The 20,038-nt window shown below is 53.0% G+C and overlaps 2 protein-coding genes across 4 annotated transcripts; one reads left to right on the top strand and one right to left on the bottom strand.

Annotated features, from left to right (window-relative positions):
* The first annotated feature begins 10,604 nt into the window (after nt 1–10,604).
* Nucleotides 10,605–14,105, top strand: TMEM101 (transmembrane protein 101). Of its 3 annotated transcripts, none has more exons than XM_014849331.3 (4): nt 10,605–10,819; nt 11,132–11,312; nt 12,160–12,306; nt 13,093–14,105. In XM_014849331.3, exons 1-4 carry the CDS (start codon nt 10,683–10,685, stop codon nt 13,399–13,401), a joined length of 774 nt encoding a protein of 257 aa, XP_014704817.1. In that variant the 5' UTR covers nt 10,605–10,682; the 3' UTR covers nt 13,402–14,105. The 3 variants fall into 3 exon arrangements, with proteins under 3 accessions (XP_014704817.1, XP_014704818.1, XP_014704819.1); XM_014849332.3 differs by having other exon boundaries at nt 10,624–10,819; nt 13,044–14,105; XM_014849333.3 differs by having other exon boundaries at nt 10,670–10,892.
* A 1,015-nt stretch (nt 14,106–15,120) lies between these two features.
* Nucleotides 15,121–19,697, bottom strand: NAGS (N-acetylglutamate synthase). Its single transcript, XM_070483333.1, has 7 exons — nt 19,158–19,697; nt 18,335–18,609; nt 18,008–18,221; nt 17,534–17,714; nt 16,782–16,953; nt 16,500–16,682; nt 15,121–15,739 (listed from the first exon to the last, which is right to left on the bottom strand). The coding sequence occupies exons 1-7, from the start codon at nt 19,566–19,568 to the stop codon at nt 15,586–15,588; spliced, it is 1,590 nt and encodes a 529-aa protein (XP_070339434.1). The 5' UTR covers nt 19,569–19,697; the 3' UTR covers nt 15,121–15,585.
* Between the last annotated feature and the right edge of the window lie 341 nt (nt 19,698–20,038).

Raw genomic sequence — 20,038 nt, 5'->3', positions numbered from 1 at the left:
CCTCCCCATTATTCTCTAGGTATGTGAATGGGAGACAGCGGGTACCAACTGTTTCTGGTAGAAAGTGGTGTTTTTTTTTTGAGGAAGATTAGCCCTGAGCTAACTGCTGCCAATCTTCCTCTTTTTGCTAAGGAAGACTGGCCCTGAGCTAACATCCCTGCCCATCTTCCTCTACTTTGTATGTGGGATGCCTGCCACAGCATGGCTTCCCAAGGGGTGCCATGTCCGCACCTGGTATCCGAACTGGTGAACCCTGGGCCACCAAAGCGGAACGTGCGAACTTAACTGCTGCGCCACTGGGCCGGCCCTGAAAGCACTTTTGACTCTTGAGTTTTAGTTTATGAAATAATATGGGGGAACTTGAAGCAGTTCAAGAGGTGGAGTTAGTATGGTGGGAAAGATAGGTAGTGAGGTGTAGAAGAAAGAACAAGGGCTTTGGAGACAGAAGTATTTGGGTTCTAATCTGACACCTCCATTTCCTCACTTTGTGACTGTGGATAAGTCATTTCACCTGCCCAAGCCTTAGTTTCCCCAGTTGTAAACAAGGAACTCATCTAGAATTGGTGTGAAGGGTTAAATAAGATATTTAAGGGCTGGCCCTATAGCCTAGTGATCAAGTTCTGTGTGCTCTGCATTAGTGGCCTGGTTGGTTCATGGGTGCAGACCTACACCACTTGTCAGTGCCCCAGCTGTGGCAGCGACCCACATACAAAATAGAGGAAGATAGGCACGGATGTTAGCTCAGGGTGAACCTTCTTCAGCAAAAAACAGGAACAACACAAAAAAAGATATTGAAAATGCCTGATACTTAGAAGGTACTCTGTAAATGTTAATGTAGACGTTCGCTTGCTCCTAGGATGGTTAAATCTAGAGATGAGATTGGATTAGATGATTTCTAGAGGCTCTGCCTTTGTTTTAGAAGTCTTTGTTTAGATGGCATTTTAAGTGAGGCTAATGTGTAAAACATTCGGGCAGGGGTAATGGGTGAGAGCCCTGCCCTCCTAGTCTCTCACAAATCTCACCCATTTCTTCCCTGGAGTCCCTGAGGAATTTCTTTGTTTATAATTTGAAAACCACTCATTTTATAGGGTGTTAGCAGAGCTGGAACAAAACACTATGCCTTATCCACGCATGGTCTCTAAATACTTCTCTGTGATGTTCCAAACTGATGGCATGTGTACTATTCACTTGCCTTTGCCAGGCTTAGGATGGAACACAGAGAAGACTGGTGAGAATTGCAGAAATTGCTGCCTAGATTGAAAGAACGTTAAACTGTTGCGTGTAGTACAGAGGGCTTGCATCTATGATGAAATATGTGCAGGTAGTTTAGCAGTGTCTCCTTGGCTTTAAGGCATTCTCCTTCCTCACCAAATATACACACACCTCTACACCCAGCACCAGATTACCTCCCCACCACTGCACACGCCTTTGGGTTTACTGCTATTGAGAGCATCCAGTCGGTGTGGTATAAACAGCCTGACCACACTGAGTTGATCCTGAGTCTAGTGTCTTTAAGTCTGAGCTGCTCATACTGATTTCTCTTTGGTGTTTTGAAAACTTGAAAATTGCTCAAGCACTTCACTGTTAGTTCAGGGGCTCCAGACTGGGAATCTCTGATTCAGGGTAAAGGCTCTGTAACGCTTTTTGTTTGTTTGTTTTTTTGAGGAAGATTAGCCCTGAGCTAACATCTGCCGCCAGTCCTCCTCGTTTTTGCTGAGGAAGACTGGCCCTGAGCTAACATCCGTGCCTGTCTTTCTCTACTTTATTTATGGGACAGCTACCACAGCATGGCTTGCCAGGTGGTGCCATGTCTGCACCCAGGATCCGAACTGGCCAACCCTGGGCTGCCAAAGCGGAACATGAGCACTTAACTGCTGCACCACTGGGCTGGCCCCTCTGTAATGTTTTTTTTTTTTTTTTTTAAAGATTTTATTTTTTCCTTTTTCTCCCCAAAGCTCCCCTGGTACATAGTTGTATATTCTTCGTTGTGGGTCCTTCTAGTTGTGGCATGTGGGACGCTGCCTCAGCGTGGTTTGATGAGAAGTGTCATGTCCGCGCCCAGGATTCGAACCAACGAAACACTGGGTCGCCTGCAGCGGAGCGCGCAAACTTAACCACTCGGCCACGGGGCCAGCCCCCCCCCGTAATGTTTTTGAAGCTAAGAATGTGTGTGTCAAAATCTGTTCTCTTGGGGCCAGCCCGGTGGCGCAGCGGTTAAGTGCACACGTTCTGCTTCGGTGGCCCAGGGTTCGCCGGTTCGGATACCGGGTGCGGACATGGCACCACTTGGCAAGCCATGCTGTGGCAGGCGTCCCACATACAAAGTAGGGGAAGGTGGGCATGGATGTTAGCTCAGGGCCAGTCTTCCTCAGCAAAAAGAGGAGAATTTGCAGCAGTGAGCTCAGGGCTAATCTTCCTCAAAAAAAAAATAATCTGTTCTCTTGGGCCAGCCCTGATGGTCTAGTGGTTAAAGTTCTGTGCTCTCACCCTGACAGCCCCAATTTGTGTCCTGGTTGCATAACCACACCATCCATCCGTCAGTTGCCATGCTGTGGTGGCGGTTCACATAGAAGAACTAAAAGGACTTAGAACTATGATCTACAACCATGTATTGGGACTTTGGGGAGAAGAAAAGGAAAAACATTCCTTTAAAAAAAATAAATCTGTTCTCTCATAAGACGTACTGGTAAAGGAAAGAATAGAGGGCTTTCAGTCATATACAGAGATAGAATCTACTGTCCTCTTAATAGGATGCATCCTGTGGTGAGAATGTGTAATGCTAGAAGCTGCAATGTACAGGATGAGTGGTGGGGCAAGAGATTAGGAAGTGCAACGGGTCATCTGGGTTGGAAGATAGTCATTGTTTATGCGGTGGATTTGCTTTTTCATCACTGCCAGAGCATGCTGGTGCTAGAAAAAGAAACTTGAAATCATCAGCATGTACTGCCTAAACTCAGAGATTTAACTTAACGGTATGAAGTACCTTATGGGTAAAAAGGGATGCTGCTGGGCTGGCATCCACTGGTGTAGACTGCTGCTGGGTAATAAGTTTTCAAAACAAGTTTGTTCTTTTATATTATAAAAGCCTTCTATGGCTTATTACAGGATAAATAGAAAATAAGGCAAACATTTTTCATCTACCACTCTCCAAAGCATTGTTATTATCTTTTATATCCTCTAGATTCTAAGACACTTCTCCCTGCCTCTTGCATTTCTGAAAATGCTGTGTACTCCACAATGTCGAAAGCAACTTGCCAACTAGTTCCCTCATCCCCAGCCCACAAAGTGCGCTGGACAATTTGTTGATGTCTTAGAATTGGTGTATATAAATGGTTTGGGGCTGGATGGTCTCTAAGATTACGTTCAACCTCAGTCTGTTCTATCTCATTTTATCCTACAGTCTGTTGCTTCAGAGTCACCTGTGAAGACATCTCCGATGATTAGAGTGGAAGATGATCCCTATAATTTGTAAAACTCATGTCATGTGGCGTGTATGACTTGCATTCTAGTTATTTGTTCAGGTTTATCTTTAGTGGTCTAAAAGAATTTTTTTTTAGTTTTTTAATTTTTTTTTTTTAAGATTTTATTTTTACTTTTTCTCCCCAAAGCCCCCCAATACATAGTTGTGTATTTTCAGTTGTGGGTCCTTTTAGTTGTGGCATGTGGGACACCGCCTCAGCATGGCTTGATGAACGGTGCTATGTTGGCCCGCAGGATCCGAACCGGTGAAACCCTGGGTCACCACAGTGGAACGCGTGAACTTAACCACTCGGCCATGGGGCCAGTCCCTAAAGGGAGAATTTTGAGGTTCTAAGGCAGGGATAAGGACAGACTCGTTTTTGTAGTATTCCCTAGCATCCAACTGTTGAGATAAGACTGAAAATAGAGTTTTGAAAGTCAGTTTAATAACTGGATGAGTTGCCTGAGCCAAGATGAAAAGCGATCCAGGACTGTGACTGGGTTTTGAGGAAAGCTTGAAGTCAAGTTTGGAAAGAAGATGAGTGACTAGTAAAGGACATGGGAGGAGATGAGGAGGAAGGTGTACCTGGTTCCAGCTTGAGAAGGAGCAGGGCTTTCCCCCAGGTTTCTCCACAGCACACTTTGGCAACTGGGACCAAGGCAGGTCAGATTGTGGCCTCCCTGTCCCATTTTCCTTTAATTTTCAATTTTGGTAAAAAGTCTCAAGGGATTTAGTTTAAATTTCTTCCTGAACTGGCAGGATGAGGTGAGGGTGGTATATTTCTAGTGGCTTCTCAATTAACCTCTCCTCCCTTTGCCCTAACTAGTACTCTAATGTTGACCCCAGCAGCGTTAGTCTTTATTGGAGGGACTAACAAGTAGTGGCTTCTTTTCCTAATCTGACCCCCTTTATTCTGGTCTCTTTCCCAGCTTAAAGTAGTAGCTTATGCTTACTGTAGGGAGGTATGTGTACTGCTCTAAAGAGAATATTCTAGGATGGCCTCTGAGATGTGATTTAAGCTGAAATCTGAAGAACAAGGTGCTAACCAACAGTGTTCAGATAGAACAGCAAGTGCTAAAGTTGAGGTTGACAGGAGCTCTGGATGTTTAGGAACTGCTGGAAGATAGGTGACTGAAGCCTAGAGAGCAAGATGGATGGAGAAGTATGCAGAAGCCAGATCATGCAGGGCCTTGTAGCCATTGTAGGGACTGGAATCTCTTCTTGGCACAATGGGGAACTATTAGAGGGTTTTACACTGTCAAGGGATTTGGCCTGATGGAAGGTGGCAGCAGTGGGAACAGGCTGTTAGTGAAGAGGCTGTTGCAGTAGTCTAGGCAAGAGATGATGGTGACAGAGAAGTGATTTCAGAATGGGTAGGACTCGCTAATGGATTGGATGTGAGGGCAGGGTGGTGAGGGAAAGAGAAGGAGCCAAGAATAAGGATGACTTCTGGGTGGATGATGAACAGTGGAAGACGAAGACGTTTATGGAAAAATCAAGAGTTTTGTTTTGCTGTTTTGTCCAAGAAACACTGAAGAGCCGATGGCAAGTGGGCAGCTGGTTAACAAGCCTGGAGTTCAGAGGAGAGGAGTGGGCTGAAGCTTGATGTTTAGGATTTGTTACCTTGTTGTGAACTCCAAGAAGATAGCGGATGAGATCCATGACCATGGTGGATGTTTTGGCCTCTGATAGGAGGGGGCCCTTCATCCATAATGAAGAAGAAGATAGTACAGTTGCAGGTGAATTTGTAGGTTTGGCAGGGAGGTGAGGGCATTCATGTCTGGTTGCTCAGTAAATTGTGAGGGAAATACCATAAGATTGCTGAGTGCCTATTAGAAGTGCATACTGGTGCACTTAGGGTGTAGCCAGGTGCCCACTGTGTGACACTGTGTTAGTCATGTTGAGTGACTTAGGTGCAGACACAGAAGGTGTATAATTGGGCACAACCAGGCTGGGAAGTTTATCAGGTCTGTACTGTGGAGGGGAGAGGGAGTTCAGCTGAGCATTTTTGCATGGAAGTGATTATAGTAATGGACCCTTGACCCTATGAGGTGCATGCTATCATCAGATAGATCTCGGTTCTTGTTTAGCCTTTCTGAAGGTGCCTTGCTCTCATCCCCATGTCCTGACTATAGGAAGGATATGCAGCCATGTAACTCCAGAAGTCAGTGTGTGATGTGTACAAAAATAAGCTGCTTCTAGCGCCAGGGGTGGCCCAGGTGTAGGAGTGGAAGCTCAGCACAGATATCCTGGCACTTAGAAATGCCGGGGATCTTGGAGCTCATATGGAATAGTCCAGCCTCTCAGTTTAAATAGCCTGTCTATAGTGTCTTCAACAGACTGCCCCTACTCGAACACTTTTATTGATCGAGAGCTCATTACTTTGAGAAGCAACATGTGATAGCTGTACTGTGCCCTTTTGTCCTCCACGCAGAGCTCATTTCTAAAACTGAGGCTAGAGTTCAGGTCTCCTGCACACTTGTCCTTGCTCTGTAGGATGTTTCTTTTTCCTGGTAGCCCTTGGGTGAGGGGCACAGGAGTTGCTAAATGGGCAGATGTTACTGGGAGCTGTCTTATCTTCTCCAGTGAAATGGCTTATTTTTAGTCAACTATTTCAGTCTACTAAACTTTTTTAAAATCTTGATTCTAGGGGCCGGCCCGGGGGCGCAGTGGTTAAGTGTGCACGTTCTGCTTCAGCGGCCCAGGATTCGCTGGTTCGGATCCTGGGTGCGGACATGGCACTGCTTGGCAGGCCATGCCGTGGTAGGCATCCCACATATAAAGTAGAGGAAGATGGGCACGGATGTTAGCTCAGGGCCAGTCTTCCTCAGCAAAAAGAGGAGGGTTGGCAACAGATGTTAGCTCAGAGCTAATGTTTCTAAAAAAAAAAGACCCCACAAATCTTGATTCTATAATGCAATATACTAGTTATCTGTCTCAAAGTTGTGTTCCAGTTTTTTTAAACTGTCTTTTGTGTTCATCTTATCCAAAGGTGTATCATGAGAGACTTTAATAGATTCAGATGTTTGTGACAGCCTTCTAGTAACCCTATCAAAAAAGGACATAAACTAGGTGTAACTTATTTTTAGTCACCTCATGTCGGCACCTAGTGGTCATCATGTTTTAGTTAACTGGTCACACAACAAGTTCAATGAAACTTTTTTTGAGTTTTATTAACTGTTGTTACACTTGTTTAACTTTTGAAAATTGGAACTTCTGCTGAGCTCAAGTCTCTGGCAACCTTCAGTTTGTAATGTTTTCTCAAAGATTATTGATGATGATTCCTCAAGTTTTTCCAGTATAATTTGCTTAACCAGATCACTTGAATTAATTCAGAGGGGCTCAAGTCTGATCAACCAAATGCTAAGACTTACATCCTAGGGTAGGTGGTAGCTCAGCTGCTCTTCCCATTCTGGGGATAATCTGTGTTACTCACTTGTAGACCTTGACTTCTTGGAGGGGTGTTTGGCTGGCGTGGGGGCAGTGGCCCAGTCTTTGGGCGCCAGGATGTTAGGCCCTCCTTAAGTGGTTAGGAGCGTGATTGGATTCAGCCAGGCCTGCGTTGTGTCACGTTTCACGTCTGCCATTAATTAGCAGTGTGACTTGGCAACTTACCTAGCTTTGCCAAGCATCACTTTTCCTCATCTGTAAAATGAGTGTCTCAGTTGAGGATTAAATGAAGCCTTTAATGAGCTGCCTGGCCCATGGTAACCATCTCTTCAATATGGCCATTATTAATTCTCTTAAGGGTTTGCTGGGTGAAGCTGGTGAGCACACTCTGGGACCTAGAGAGAAGGTAACTTGTTTGGCCTCCTAGGGTAAGGCAGAAGCCCTAGGTACAGATACCTTGGCCCCAGACCCCTCTCTCTCTCAGAAGGAGATGCTGGGCACTCCTTGAAGGCCAGAGTGGAGTATTTTGACCTTTGGCATAGTGAGAACAAGAGAGAGCATTCCCTTTCTTTGTGTCCAGACAAGAACTAGGTGAATTACAGACGATGACAGATTTCTTAGGCAGGCAGTATGGAATGAAAGAGGAGACACCTGACTCCTTCCTGATTTAGGGCAGGCTCCAAGGGGCCATGGCCACAGTGGTGGCATCGACTTTGCTCGGGAATCTGGTGGGAGCATGCCTAGTACTGTGCACCTGCTCAGCCTCCCTCCCAGGCTCTCTGACAGAGTCTGGCTCTTGGAGCTCAGCCACAATAATCTCAGTCACCTGCCATGTGGCTCCTTCTTAGGGTCTCTGCGGAATGTGGGTGTCGCTGCTTTCTCACAATGTCCTGTGGGTGGTGGAGTCCTGAGGGGTCTGGGTTTCCTGGAGCAGCTGGACTTCAGCCACAACCAGCTGGCTTGCCTGCCCCTGGTCTTCTCAGCCACAATGGGCTCTCTGCTTTGCCTGGACCTCTCTCCCAACCTGCTTGCCACCCTGGACCCCTGCAGCCTGTGGGGCCTGGGGAACCTGGAGCAGCTCGACCTGAGCCACAACCTGCTGGCTGAGCTGGGCACAGCCAGGCTTGGGGGCCTCTTCCACCTACGCTGGCTCTTGCTGGCTGGGAATGACATGAGTGAGCTAGAGGCCCAGGCCTTTGTGGCCCTGTGGGTGCTGGGCCTCCTTTCTGTTGTAGGTAACAGGCTGCAGCAGCTCAAATTCAACATCATAGCAGGCATCTGGGCAGCAGGCACACAGCTGCTGCTGGCCAGTAACCCCTGGGTATGTGACTGTGATCTGCAGTGGACCTTCGGGAAGCTTGACCACCTGCGGCACTTGCATGTGGCCAACCTGGGCAACCTGAGTTGTGCTGGACCTGAGCGGCTGGCAGGGGTGGTGCTGGGCAGTGTGGAGGCCTGGCTCTGCACTGGGTTATCACGGGCACCATGCTGGTCACTGGCTGTGGTCCCAAGACGGCTACTGTGCTGGGTTATTGTGGCTGAACACAAGTGCAGGCGGGACCCCAGAGCAGCTGGAGAGCAGAGGAGCCCTCTGGAGAGGTAGGTGGTGCTACAGAGAGAAGTCAAAGCAACTGGAGGATAGCGAGCAGAGGGAGCTGTGGGAGAACAACAAGGATGTTCCTCAGAAGTTTTTGGGGCTCAGTTGTCTGATGAGGCAGGGGTGCGAGGAATGGGGGGGGGGTGGACAACAAATGGCTGTGTTCATCTCTCAGAGCCTTGGACTCCCCCTCATCTATTTCCCTCCTCTGACCCAGCACAATGCCAGCATCTTTCCTGGCCCTAAAAAGAAGGATTTGGTTCCTAGTCCTTCTCAACACCCCTCTGGGGAAGAGGGCAGTAAAAGGTAGAGTGAAGAGCAGAGGGAACTGGGGTGGGATGGGTACGGAGGAGAGCTTCCTTACTCCTAGTCTTCCCCCTCTTCATGCATGTCCCTGGCCTCTCCTTTGGGGGACCTGATCAGAAGCTGGTTGCTAAAGTTATGATGGAGGTGGGGTGGGGTATTGTTCCTGTGGGCATAATCCAGGCAGTCTCCTAGAACTATTTTATGGACGTATGTCCATGATCCCAGTTCTGGTCCTCAACACCTTAGCTCCTTCCTGAGGGCTGTGCATCTTGTCCCATTTGAATTGGGGATGGGTGAGGAGATTGGGAAAATAAAACCAACTGGAGAGTTAATTCTGTACTATATTTCTGTATTATGGTGAAGAAAACTTACCGCATGTGATTGTCACTGGCAAGTGGGAGAGGTAAGCAAAAATGACCTTTAACCTAGGCCTTTTCTCATTCTCCTTGCCTGAAGATCACCCCCCACTCACCTGGCATAAACCTACACAATACCATTCCCTAGTTTTTTGCATGGATATATCCCTCTCTCATGTTCTTTTCTGATATACCCAGACTTTATCCTAATGACTTTGTAAAAAATTAGTGTGAAAAGGTGTTTTGTTGTCAGCTTTCATTGGCTGATTGGAAATTTTTAATTCACATTGTCAGAAATGCTGTTTGGACATGAGCCCCCTCTCCCCTCCCCAGGAACTGGAAACAGATCTGAGTTAAATGGCCTAGGGGAGTGCTTGTAGAGTCTTAACTTCAATATTGGAAGATGAATTTGTGTGTTGCAGGGAGGGGAGGGTGGGTGCAGGCAGATAGGTGGGGACAGCTTTGTGGTGGCAATCCCAGAGTGTCCAGAACTTTTATCCATTTATTTATTTAACAAATAATTACTGAGTACCTACTCTGAACGAGACATAGGGGCAACACCTTTCCTTTAACTATTTATCTATTCAGCACATATTTCCTGAATGCATCCTGTATACCAGGCCCTGAGGATATAACAGTAGCCAGACACCAGACACTGTCCTTGCCCTCATGGAGCTCACCATCTAATGTTAATCTAGTCATTAACAAAAGAATCACAAATATATAATTGCCAATGTGCTAAGTGATTCAGAGGAAGGGTACCTGATGGTTATGAGAATATAAAATAAGGGAGCTGAGAACAAATGAGAAGGCCAAAGGAAAAGGGAGGGAGACCAGCTGGAAGCCTGCTGCAGTTAAACTGACAAAAGATGGTAATTTGGGCTAGAGTGGAGAAAATGGACTGATGTGAGATTTCCTGTACGTCGACGTCAGAGCTCTCTCTTCTCTCAGGGGACAGATAGAAAGGCAGACCAAGACCAAACTTCTTTACAAATGACTCAGCTAGGAGAACCCCTTACTCTGAACTTAAACAGAACAGAGGTATCTTCTCGGGGGGGGGGGGGGTTCTGTACACCATTTATTGAACCCCTACTATGTGCTAGGACCAACACTGTCACATTTAAACCTCAAAACAACCCTGTGAAGTAGATGTCATCCCCATTTCACAGATGAGTCTTGGAAAGTGTAGGCAATATGCCCAAAGTCACAGTTAGGGTTGGAGTTAGGATTGGATCCCAGGTTTAGCTGCGGTCAAAGACTAGCTTCATTCCATCAAGTTGTGGTCCAGGGCTTCTGATGTCCTGAACGCACTGTTTCTTCCTCTAGTCTAGTTTTCAATTTTGTACCTACAAGGAGGGGCCCTTACGACTCCATGGGCAGAAAGGCTGAACTCGGAAACTAGAACACCTCCTTCGGTCCAGAACTAGAGAGCGAAAGCGTTGTTTCCCGTCGGAAGCGGGAAGGAAAAAAAAAAAAAAAAAAAAAAACCCGTGAGACCCGGAAGTTGCGTGTCGCATCCCGGCGCCGGCCTTCCTAACCGGGGTGAGGCCGTAGCGGACTGCCCTTCCTAAAGATGGCGTCGAAGACGGGTTCGCGACGGTGGATGCTGCAGCTGATCATGCAGTTGGGTTCGGTGTTGCTCACACGCTGTCCCTTCTGGGGCTGCTTCAGCCAGCTCATGCTGTACGCTGAGAGGGCCGAGGCGCGCCGGTGAGCGGGCCCACGCGGCCACCGAACGCGGTGGGGGTGATACGGCTTGTCCCAGGAACGGGGGTGCTTTGAGGTGGGAAAGAAGTTGGGGCCCAGAAGTTGGGACCCTTGGATTGGGAGGAATTGGGACCTCGAACTTGTTAGGGGCTCTGGTCTGGAGCAAGGTGGGCATCGAGCATAGTGCGGGGTTCCTGGCCATGAGACGGGGCTCCGGTTTGGGGCAGGAGTGGAGTTTGTGGGAACTCAAGGGATCTCGAGGCTTTTCTTTCCCCTTCACGCTGTCCCCGTTGCTTTCCCCCTCCCGGCTCGCAGGAAGCCCGACATCCCAGTGCCCTACCTGTACTTCGATATGGGGGCGGCCGTGCTGTGCGCTAGCTTCATGTCGTTTGGAGTGAAGCGGCGCTGGTTCGCGCTGGGGGCCGCACTCCAACTGGCCATTAGCACCTACGCCGCCTACGTCGGGGGCTACGTCCACTACGGGGACTGGCTGAAGGTGAGCCCCTCGGCCCTAGGCTGGACTTCGCTAGCGTGATGGGGAGCCCAAGGCCAGTGTCCGGGGCAGTTGGGCAATGCGTGGAAGCCCGAGGCATGTGGAGATTATCACAGACAGCAAGAGTGGAAGGACCTCAGAGGCCGTACAAGCCTCCCTTTCAGAGTGTGGAAACAGGTCCAGAGATGGGGAACAGATTTTCCCAAAGTCACAGAACAATTAGCCCTACAGGTGGGACAAGAACCAGGTCACCTGGTTCCCAGGATCCTTTAAATCATTAGTTTAGTACTCTCAGACTCATAGGGCAGAAGGGACCCAGGAGAGTACCCGGTCTAACTATCTAATTTTATAAAATTTAGTTAATCCTAGTGCAGCATTTAAGCCTGTAAATGCCAGAACCTGTGCCAGGCACTGCAGGCTTGGAGATAAGCCTGACAAAGGCACTACCCTCAGGAATGGACTGTCAGCCAGTACAGGAAGCAGATGTGTGAACAGCCACGCAACAGTGAGAATAGTGGGGCTTTTTTATGGAACAGACTCTATACGATATAGCAGAAAGAACATTGGGGTTTGAGTCTGCAGACCTAGGGGGCAACACTTGGTATCTGGGTTCTGCCACTTACTTTCTGTAGGACCTTGGACAATTTTATTAAACACTCTGGGCCTCAGTTTCCACTTCTGATAAAAAGAATTATCTGTCTCTGCTGTACCTGCCCACCACACTTGGAAATGGTAAGAGCGTTCATCAGCTGGGATGGGATGTGTAGACATGGGCAGTTCTGTGCTCTGGGCAGCCAGGAGAAATGTGGTGGCTGCAGTTCCTGATTTGGGTCCCCTCATCTCGGCCTAGGTCCGTATGTACTCGCGCACAGTTGCCATCATCGGCGGCTTTCTTGTGCTGGCCAGCGGTGCTGGGGAGCTGTACCGTCGGAAACCCCGCAGCCGTTCTCTCCAGTCCACCGGCCAGGTGTTCCTGGGCATCTACCTCATCTGTGTGGTAGGTTGGGGGACCGTTGGCTGGAGGAGCTTGACTGGGAGTGAAATGTGAGTGCATGACTAACAGAACCAGGGAGGTGGGCAGAACAAGGCCTTGCATGTGGTTCCTGATGGCCTGGCTCCTGGGAATTGCCCCTGCCAGCTTCTGGACCTTAGGGCCCCTCCAAGTACCTGAGACATGGCTGAGAGTCCCTTCTTCCAACATTATTGCCACCAGGGAGAGAAGAGTTTGGACTGATCATTCAGTCCCAAGCCTGAGAGCCAGGAAAACAAGATGGACTGGTCCTCTCATAGCTCCAGCTCCCAGAGGACTGAGAGAGGAGACAGAGAAGAGGTCTGGTGGGGTCCAGGCCACAGCTGGGACTCTACCACTTACAGCTGATGGGATCTCCCTATGGTAGCCAATTATGGTCCTCCCTCGTGCTAGGGGAGGCCAGTCTGGATGGGGACAGTTAGAGTCCTAGGCTATTTGGCCTCATCCTGTTATGGGGCACCATATCCAATGTGCAGAGCTCTGTATTCAGAGGTGAGAGTGCCAGTCTAACTGTGGAGACACACTTCCTCCCTTCTGAGCCCTCAGGGTGAGGAGAGACATAGGCCCTAAGTTCATGGAGCTCCCTAGTCTGAGGGGGAGACGCAGGCCCTACTTTCAGAGAGCCCCAAGTCTGAGAGGGGAGTCAGAAGCCCACCTTGCAGAGCCTGACTTGCAGGTGCCATCTCAGGGGTGGCCTTCTCCAGACAGGCTCCTCAGGCTGCTGGAGAGTCTTAGAGGGTGGTGTGTCTCCAGGCCTACTCACTGCAGCACAGCAAGGAGGACCGGCTGGCGTATCTGAACCATCTTCCAGGAGGGGAGCTGATGATCCAGCTGTTTTTCGTGCTGTATGGCGTCCTGGCCCTGGCCTTCCTGTCAGGCTACTATGTGACCTTGGCTGCCCAGATCCTGGCCGTACTGCTGCCCCCGGTCATGCTGCTTATTGATGGCAATGTTACCTACTGGCACAACACACGGCGTGTTGAGTTCTGGAACCAGATGAAGCTCCTTGGAGAGAGTGTGGGCATCTTCGGAGCTGCAGTCATCCTGGCCACTGATGGCTGAGTTACACAGCAAGAGGCTGAGATGGGTGCAAGGAGCCACTGAGGGCCACCCTACCTTCCTCCTTGCTGGCCCAGTTATGTTTATTTAGGCTTTTTGATCTGTTTGTTTGATCCTTTTGTTTGTGTGGGTATATGTGTTGGTACGAGGCAGGTCTCTTCCCCAATTCCTGGGCTTGGCCCCTAGCGGGTGGGAGCCCTGATAACGATGCCTTACAGGGTTTTTTTCCTGTTCATTAGGAGGAGAGCTGAGGCCGGTTGCTCCCCTGGGTCTCCTGTCCCAGAGGAGGGAATAAGGCAGGGCTAGGGTGGGGGTACTGAGAGTGGGAGACAGAGGAAGGAAGACCGAGAGCCGGAAGTGAGCAAATGTGAAAAATTCCTTTTTGAACCTGGCGGGTACAGCTAGGCTCTGCTTTTTGGAGACCGAGGGTCAGGGCAGAGGATCAGCCCAGGAGGAGCAGAGGGGCTGGGCACCATAGAAGTCACGTGGGTTCTCAGGGTATGCCAAGGGCAGAAATAGCATTAGCTGTCACCCACCTTGAGAGCAGAGCAGCCCCCAGTCTACTCTGGGGTGTGCAGGGGTGGGGCAGGCAGCACCAGCTTCCCGCCTCCTGCCTTCTGTCTCCAGCTCCATGGTTGGCCTGGTGGGGTGAGTGCCCCCCAAACACCAGACTACACAGTCCTCCAAAAATAAACATTTTATCTAGACATTTCTTCTAGAATTTGCTTCTCTGGTCTCCCCACGGGGCTCTTTGCCATTGGCTGGGATTGATCTTGGGTTTCTTGAAAGACCATGTCCGGTTTAGCCCCACCTTGGTCCTCCCGTGATCTTTCCCCTATTCTGAGCGTTCCCAAAGTCCTTTGGCTCTCTTTTCAAGAATCTCCTAATCCTCCCTGTAGTATATGCTTTTGACCTCGTACCTCAGTCCCTCTTGTCGCTTGTCCTTTCCTCCCCATTTGGTGCCAGCTCTTTCTGAAGAAACCCTTGGCAAGGGCAACTAGAGGGGGAGAACTAATATTAAGTGTCCACTATGAGGCCGAGGGTTTTACATTTTACATAGGAGGAAACGGGAGGTCAGAGAAGGTAAGCAGCTTGCCTCAAGCCACAGAGCAAATCCAGCCACAGCTGGATTCAAGGTCAGGTCTGTCTAATGCCCATGCCCAGATGTGTACCCAACACCACCCCTCTCCTGAGGGAGGATAAAGGCTGCTCTTGGAGTCTGGTTCTGCTGCAGCCCCTGGTGTGCCATGGTGGTCTCTTAATTGACCCTTTCCATACTTGTCCATGCACCTCCTGACAGAACGTAGCACCCGCAGCCAGTGTAATGCCTGGCACATTGTGGGGGTCAAAAATGTCAAATGAAATCTCTGGCTTTGGACTTCTGCTGGTCTGAGGTATTCTCCTCCTGCGAAGATGGAGACACAACCTGCAGTGGACCCTAGGGAAGATGTCCAGGTCTGGGCTGGGCTCTGAGCCCTGCGTGCAGAGGGAGCCGCAGCTGCTGCTGGTCTGGTTCTTGGAATGGAGGCTCTTTCCTAAAAGGGGGAGGGAAGCCCCTCTGGGGGCTGCTGACACCAGGGGAAGGGAGATGGTGGCAGCATTTATCCCAGCCCTCCACCACAGTTAGCTCCTCTCTTCCCTCCAGGTGTCCCCTGGTTCCTCACCCCTCCAGCTCTTGCTCCCAGAGGGTCACTGCTAATTTCCTTTCAGGTGTGAGCTGACTCTCAGACAAGTATTTGCATTTTAATCAAGGCCTCCTGAAAAGTTGCAAGACCCAAAGGAATTAAAATGACTGGTGGTATATTGGGCAGACAGGGGTGATATTTTGGGCAAAGGAGCCTCAGAATAGCACAGAGGCCACAGGAACTGGTTCACCCTTAAGGTCAGCCCTGAGTAGAGCCCTCAAAGGCAAGCCCTCCTCCCCCAAGTCTGCAGACTGAAAATTGAAGCCATCTTTCTAGTCGTGGCTTTGGAGCAAGTGGGGTGTCTGGGGCAGGCCCTTCTCCTTCCTGTGCTTGCCCTACGTGGGCACCCCCCTCTGGGCAGAGTAGAGTAGGTGCTGCCTCCTCTGCAGATCATTCAGCCATCAAGCATGGTCCAGCCTGTGGCTGCCTGGGGTCACCTCCGGCAGGCATGACTTTCGGTCCACCCTGGCTTTCCCAGGGCCTGCAGGGCCGGTGGTGAGGGTCAGCTGCCTGGGTCAGAAGCTGGCTTGCAGAAGGAGTCCGGCAGCCCCTTGGCATGGTTGACCAGCTCATAAGAGTCCCGGATATCAGCCAGGCCAAACCAGAAGAAGATCCACTGCTTGTTGGAGAAGCTGCCATCGCTGTGTTTGAAGTACCTGGCCGGGGGGCGGGGCGGAGGTGATGAGACTTAGGGCAAGGCCAGTGCTCACTACCCACTGGTTCATTTATTGAGGGCCTAGTACATGTTAGACACCTGCTGGGACCTGCTGCTGGTTATCTGATTTTATCCTCACAGCAGCAGCCAAGAGCCTGCTGGTGGTATGCTCTTTTCATAGAGAAGCAGCTAAGGCTCAGAGAAGTTAGGTAACTTGCCAGAGTCACACAGCTAGGAAGGTTAGAGTGAGGACTTTTCTTGCTCTCTCCACACTGCCTTGACCAAGCAGTCAGGGGAGGGGTTCTTGTCCACCTCTTGGTGCCCACAGAGCGGGCTGGTAGGGGATGAGGGATAGTTGCAGAAGGAATGAGAGGAGGGAGCGTTCTCCTGGAGATGCAATGAGTCTGGGGTCAGAGCTTGTCAACTGGGCGTGGAATAGAGCATGAAGGGTCAGGATTTTCTGGGGCCCTGGGAGACCCAGCTGCATGGGGGCTGGGGAGTGTCTTCAAGGAATTCATCGTAGCAGGGCAGAGCTGGGTTAAGTGTGCACTGCCTCTGGGGAGATCCCAGGCGCCATGTGTGGTCTGCCCCCTGGGGAATGTCAGGCCACACTGAGCGGGGCCTTTCCCTTGGAGAAGGAAGGCTAATGAAAGAAGGGGAAGCCCAGCCTTCCTGACTGTTGGACCCCCAGACGGCTGGCGAGAGCTGGAGAAGAGAGGAAGGGCGGGTCCCAGCCCAGAGCTGGGAGGGGCTGGACCTACCAGGGATTGATGGGGTTGGTGACCCGCGAGCGCCAGAAAAGCCTCTGCTGGTCCCTCCGCAGGCACTCCCACAACATCTGGCCGGAGCCTTGGCCCTGGCGGCTGGAGCTCACCACAAACTTGTCTAGATACTGGGTGCCTCCCAGTACGGGCTCCGTGGTCAGAATGGCGGCGGCATTGTACCTGGCACAGCGAGGGAGAGGCAGGCTGGGACTTCTCCTTGGCCTGGAGCTGCCCGGCTCTTTTCCCTCCGTCCCTGCCCTCTGGGGCCCGCAGGCTCACCCCTCAGAGACGTAGACAGAGTGCAGCCGTGGGCGCAGCGAGGCCAAGTAGTCGTCCCGGAGCTTCTTGCCGAAGCTGGCGTTGACCAGGTTCACTAGGCGGCCTTGGTCCAGGCTGTCCAGGCTGCGCACTCGCAGCATGCGCTCGGCGTTCTTGAACAGGGTCCCGGACCCTGGGGGTGGGATGGAGGAGGAGGGGTTAGCTTAGCCCGAGAGCCAGGTCCCATCTTCCGTTTGCGCGGCCTCGTGGGTTCCAAATAGGACCGGGGCTGGTGGGACAATTACCCTTTTTTGGGAGATCTCCACAATGAAATGCTTTCTGTGGTCTGCACAGATTTGTATGTGATTTTCACTCAGGGAGGTGCTTTTCCCAGGCAAGTTTGTCCCTCAAGTTCTGCCCACCGCGTGTGGTCCCACGTACCTCCCCTCTCTCCCGGAATCCTCTTCCCCCGCCCCTGGTCCCACCCGCCCATCCAAATCCCTCCCACCTCCCCTAGCCCAGTTCATCCCACTTTGTTCCGCTCCCCCAAGCCCCGCCCATCTGTCTGGTTCCACCCAAGTTCCAGCCCAATCCAGTGCACCTCCTTACTCACCTTCCCGGGTTTCGACAGAGCCGGAAGCCTTTGCTGTGGCGTCCCGCTTCGGCTTCCTTACTAGAGGGGAAGCCGCTCCTCCGGCTCATCCACACCCGGCGCTGCCGGTGGTCGCTCCCAGAACCCAGCACCGCCCCCACGCCCCGGCCGCTGCCCTCACCCTTATTGCTGAAGAGTTCGGTGAGCAGAGTGGCGGCGGCGGTGATGACGGCCGAAGAGTGGTGGGGCAGGCGGCTGAGCACGTCCACGATGAGCCGCATCTGCTGCCGTTCTTTGGCGCTCACCCACTCGGCGTTGGTCACCAGGTCCAGATCGGCGGGCAAGTTCACGTTACTCAGGACCTGCGTCCGGGGCGAGGGGGTGAGCTTCCGGCCCGCAGCCGACCGTTCGCGGCGCCCCTGCCCCACGGACCTCTCCTCACTGACCCCTTTACCCCTACTTCCTCCCAGAGTCCTCGGCCAGGGAGGGCTGAGAGCTGGGGACCGCGGGCTGACCCCTCCCTGACACTCCATTCCCAACCCACCCTGCCTGAGAGCGACTCTGGGGCCCATCAGGGAGGCGTGCGGGGAGCGCCAAAGAGGCGCTCAGCCAGGCCAGGGTCGCGGGGAGTGGAGCCCGAAAGGAGGGAACACACCTTGTGACTGCTGTCGCGCAGGCCCCCTGTGTTATTGAGGAAGATGATTTTGGTGGGCTGCAGCGCCTTGGCCAGCGCCGCGGTCACCTCCAGCGAGTCGAGGAGCACGGAGCGGCGCGCAGCTGTCTCCCCGATGGGGCACAGGATGGGGATGCTGCCCGACTCCAGGCACCACTGTAGCAGGTCCGTCTCCACGGAGACTACGCCACCATAACTGTGGGCCAGACGTGGTGCTCAAGAAGGCCCCCTCCAGGCCCGCCGGGCTGGGGCAGGGCGGGCGCAGTAGCGAGATCGGAGGAGGCCGGAGCAGGCAGGGCCGGCACTAACCTGGCATGAGGGGCCGGCTCAGCGGCGCCCAGCACCGACCCACCGCCAAAAAAAGGCACGGCCGTGGCGGCGTTGTGCCGCAGTGCGTCCACCAGCACCTTGCAGCTCTGGGAAAGCTGTGCCTTGGCCTCCCAGAAGGAAAGACAGCCTGAGGGCGCCGTGGGAGCAGGCAGCCCCAGGACCACCAGCGGCTTCATGTCCATGCGTTGCAGGAAGGCCAGGGCGAAGGCCAGGCTGGGTACGGCCCGCCGGCACTTGATTACCTCGTCGTCCACCTGCGGAGGAGTGAGCGTTCAGGAGGCGCGACCCTGGCCCTGACTCCTCGGGCACCCGCTTGCCCGCAGGGCCCTCTCGGTGTCCCCACCCTGTCCAGGAGCGGCCCGGTCCCATTTCTGGCCACAGGCGCCCACCCGCTCCGCCCTTTGCCCCGTTGGGTCTTGTCATCCCCTTATCTCACACTAGTGTTCCTCCCTCTGTTCCTCCCTGCGACCTTGGACTCTAGAACACCCTGGGGGGAGGGGAGACGCAGGTGGCTCCTGTCCAGATAGCCCCTTGCCATCTGAACCCCTAACTGCGCCTATGGGGGGGGGGGGGTTCTCCAGCGCATCACACTTGGCGGGTCAGTGTCCCCAGGCTCCTCACCCGGGCTGGGCGCGGGACTTGGAGGAGTACGCAGCCTCGCCCAGTCCCGGGCACTTGTCTGGGCTCTCTCGCGCCCCTTCCTGGTTCCTCTGCGCGCAGAGTCCGCAGCCCACCCTTCCGTGCCTGGCTACCTGTCGCCACACAACCCTCATCCCCTCGCTGTGACACGGCCGACGCTCACCTCGACGACGGCGAAGGGCTTAGCGAAGGGGTGGCAGGTCTGGAACTGCGTGAGCCAGTGGCGCGCCTCCCCCAGGCTGGCCCCGCACTGGTTCAGGAAAGTCTGGATGTCCCGTTGCACCAGCGAGCGGCCGGCCGCGGGCCCGGGAGGTTCGGGGGGCGTGGGGGGCGGTGTCCACGGTGGCTCCTCTGTTGCAGGCGAATGGGCGTCGTCCTCGGCGCCCTCGGTCTCCTCTCGGGAGGGCTGGGCCGGCGCCCAGGCCGTGCTGAGCCAGCGCCCCGGGCTGGCGCTCCTGGCCGCCCGCCGCCGCGCGCTGCCGCTCAGCCTCCGGGCGCCCCCAGTGCCTCGGGGCCCGCGCAGCCTCCCACCTGCAGCCACCCGTAGGGCCCAGGCCAGCTGCGCCTTCGCCATGACAACCAACCAAATCGGCTCGCCCGCCCATGAGCCACCATCTGTCCGAAGCTCCGGGCTCTGGGGAGGCTCTTAACCTGCCACGGGGCGGAGCTGGACCCGCCGGGGCGGGGCGCGTACAGGGGACGCGGAGTCGCCTCTGGGTGCTTTTGAGGAGGGTCAGGCCATGGGTCAGAGGGCGGGGCCGACAGGATCCCCCGCCCCTGGGGGGACGGAACTCACTGGCGAGGGCCAAGAGACCGAGATCAAGGGTGGCGGGGCGTTTTTAATCTGCTGCCAAGGTCCCTTCCAGGATGGGCTCAGGGGATCCAGGGGTGGCTTTGGCGGTCTGCGGGGTCTTGGTTAATTAAAGGGGAGTCTGATCAGGTCAAGAGGCGAGAGCAGGTGGCAGTTACTGTCAGACCGAGAAAGGAGACTGGAAACAGAGGCGCAGGAAGAGCGAAGGCGGGTGGGGGAGTGCCAGCCCTGCC

This window comes from Equus asinus, chromosome 13 (assembly GCF_041296235.1).
Source record: "Equus asinus isolate D_3611 breed Donkey chromosome 13, EquAss-T2T_v2, whole genome shotgun sequence".
Lineage (NCBI taxonomy): Eukaryota > Metazoa > Chordata > Mammalia > Perissodactyla > Equidae > Equus > Equus asinus.
Note: the sequence above shows the minus strand (reverse complement) of the source record. Positions and strands in the feature narration are given on the sequence as shown.

What these genes read in the sequence shown, in the direction of transcription:
- TMEM101 (XM_014849331.3), top strand. Translation starts at nt 10,683, where the DNA reads ATGGCGTCGAAGACGGGTTCGCGACGGTGGATGCTGCAGCTGATCATG. An exon ending in ACTACGGGGACTGGCTGAAG is followed by an intron (nt 11,313 to 12,159) that starts GTGAGCCCCTCG and finishes ATCTCGGCCTAG; the next exon opens with GTCCGTATGTACTCGCGCAC. An exon ending in GCATCTACCTCATCTGTGTG is followed by an intron (nt 12,307 to 13,092) that starts GTAGGTTGGGGG and finishes GTGTGTCTCCAG; the next exon opens with GCCTACTCACTGCAGCACAG.
- NAGS (XM_070483333.1), bottom strand. Translation starts at nt 19,568, where the DNA reads ATGGCGAAGGCGCAGCTGGCCTGGGCCCTACGGGTGGCTGCAGGTGGG. An exon ending in TGCGCGACAGCAGTCACAAG is followed by an intron (nt 17,715 to 18,007) that starts GTGTGTTCCCTC and finishes CCCCGGACGCAG; the next exon opens with GTCCTGAGTAACGTGAACTT. An exon ending in CGAACTCTTCAGCAATAAGG is followed by an intron (nt 16,954 to 17,533) that starts GTGAGGGCAGCG and finishes TCCCACCCCCAG; the next exon opens with GGTCCGGGACCCTGTTCAAG.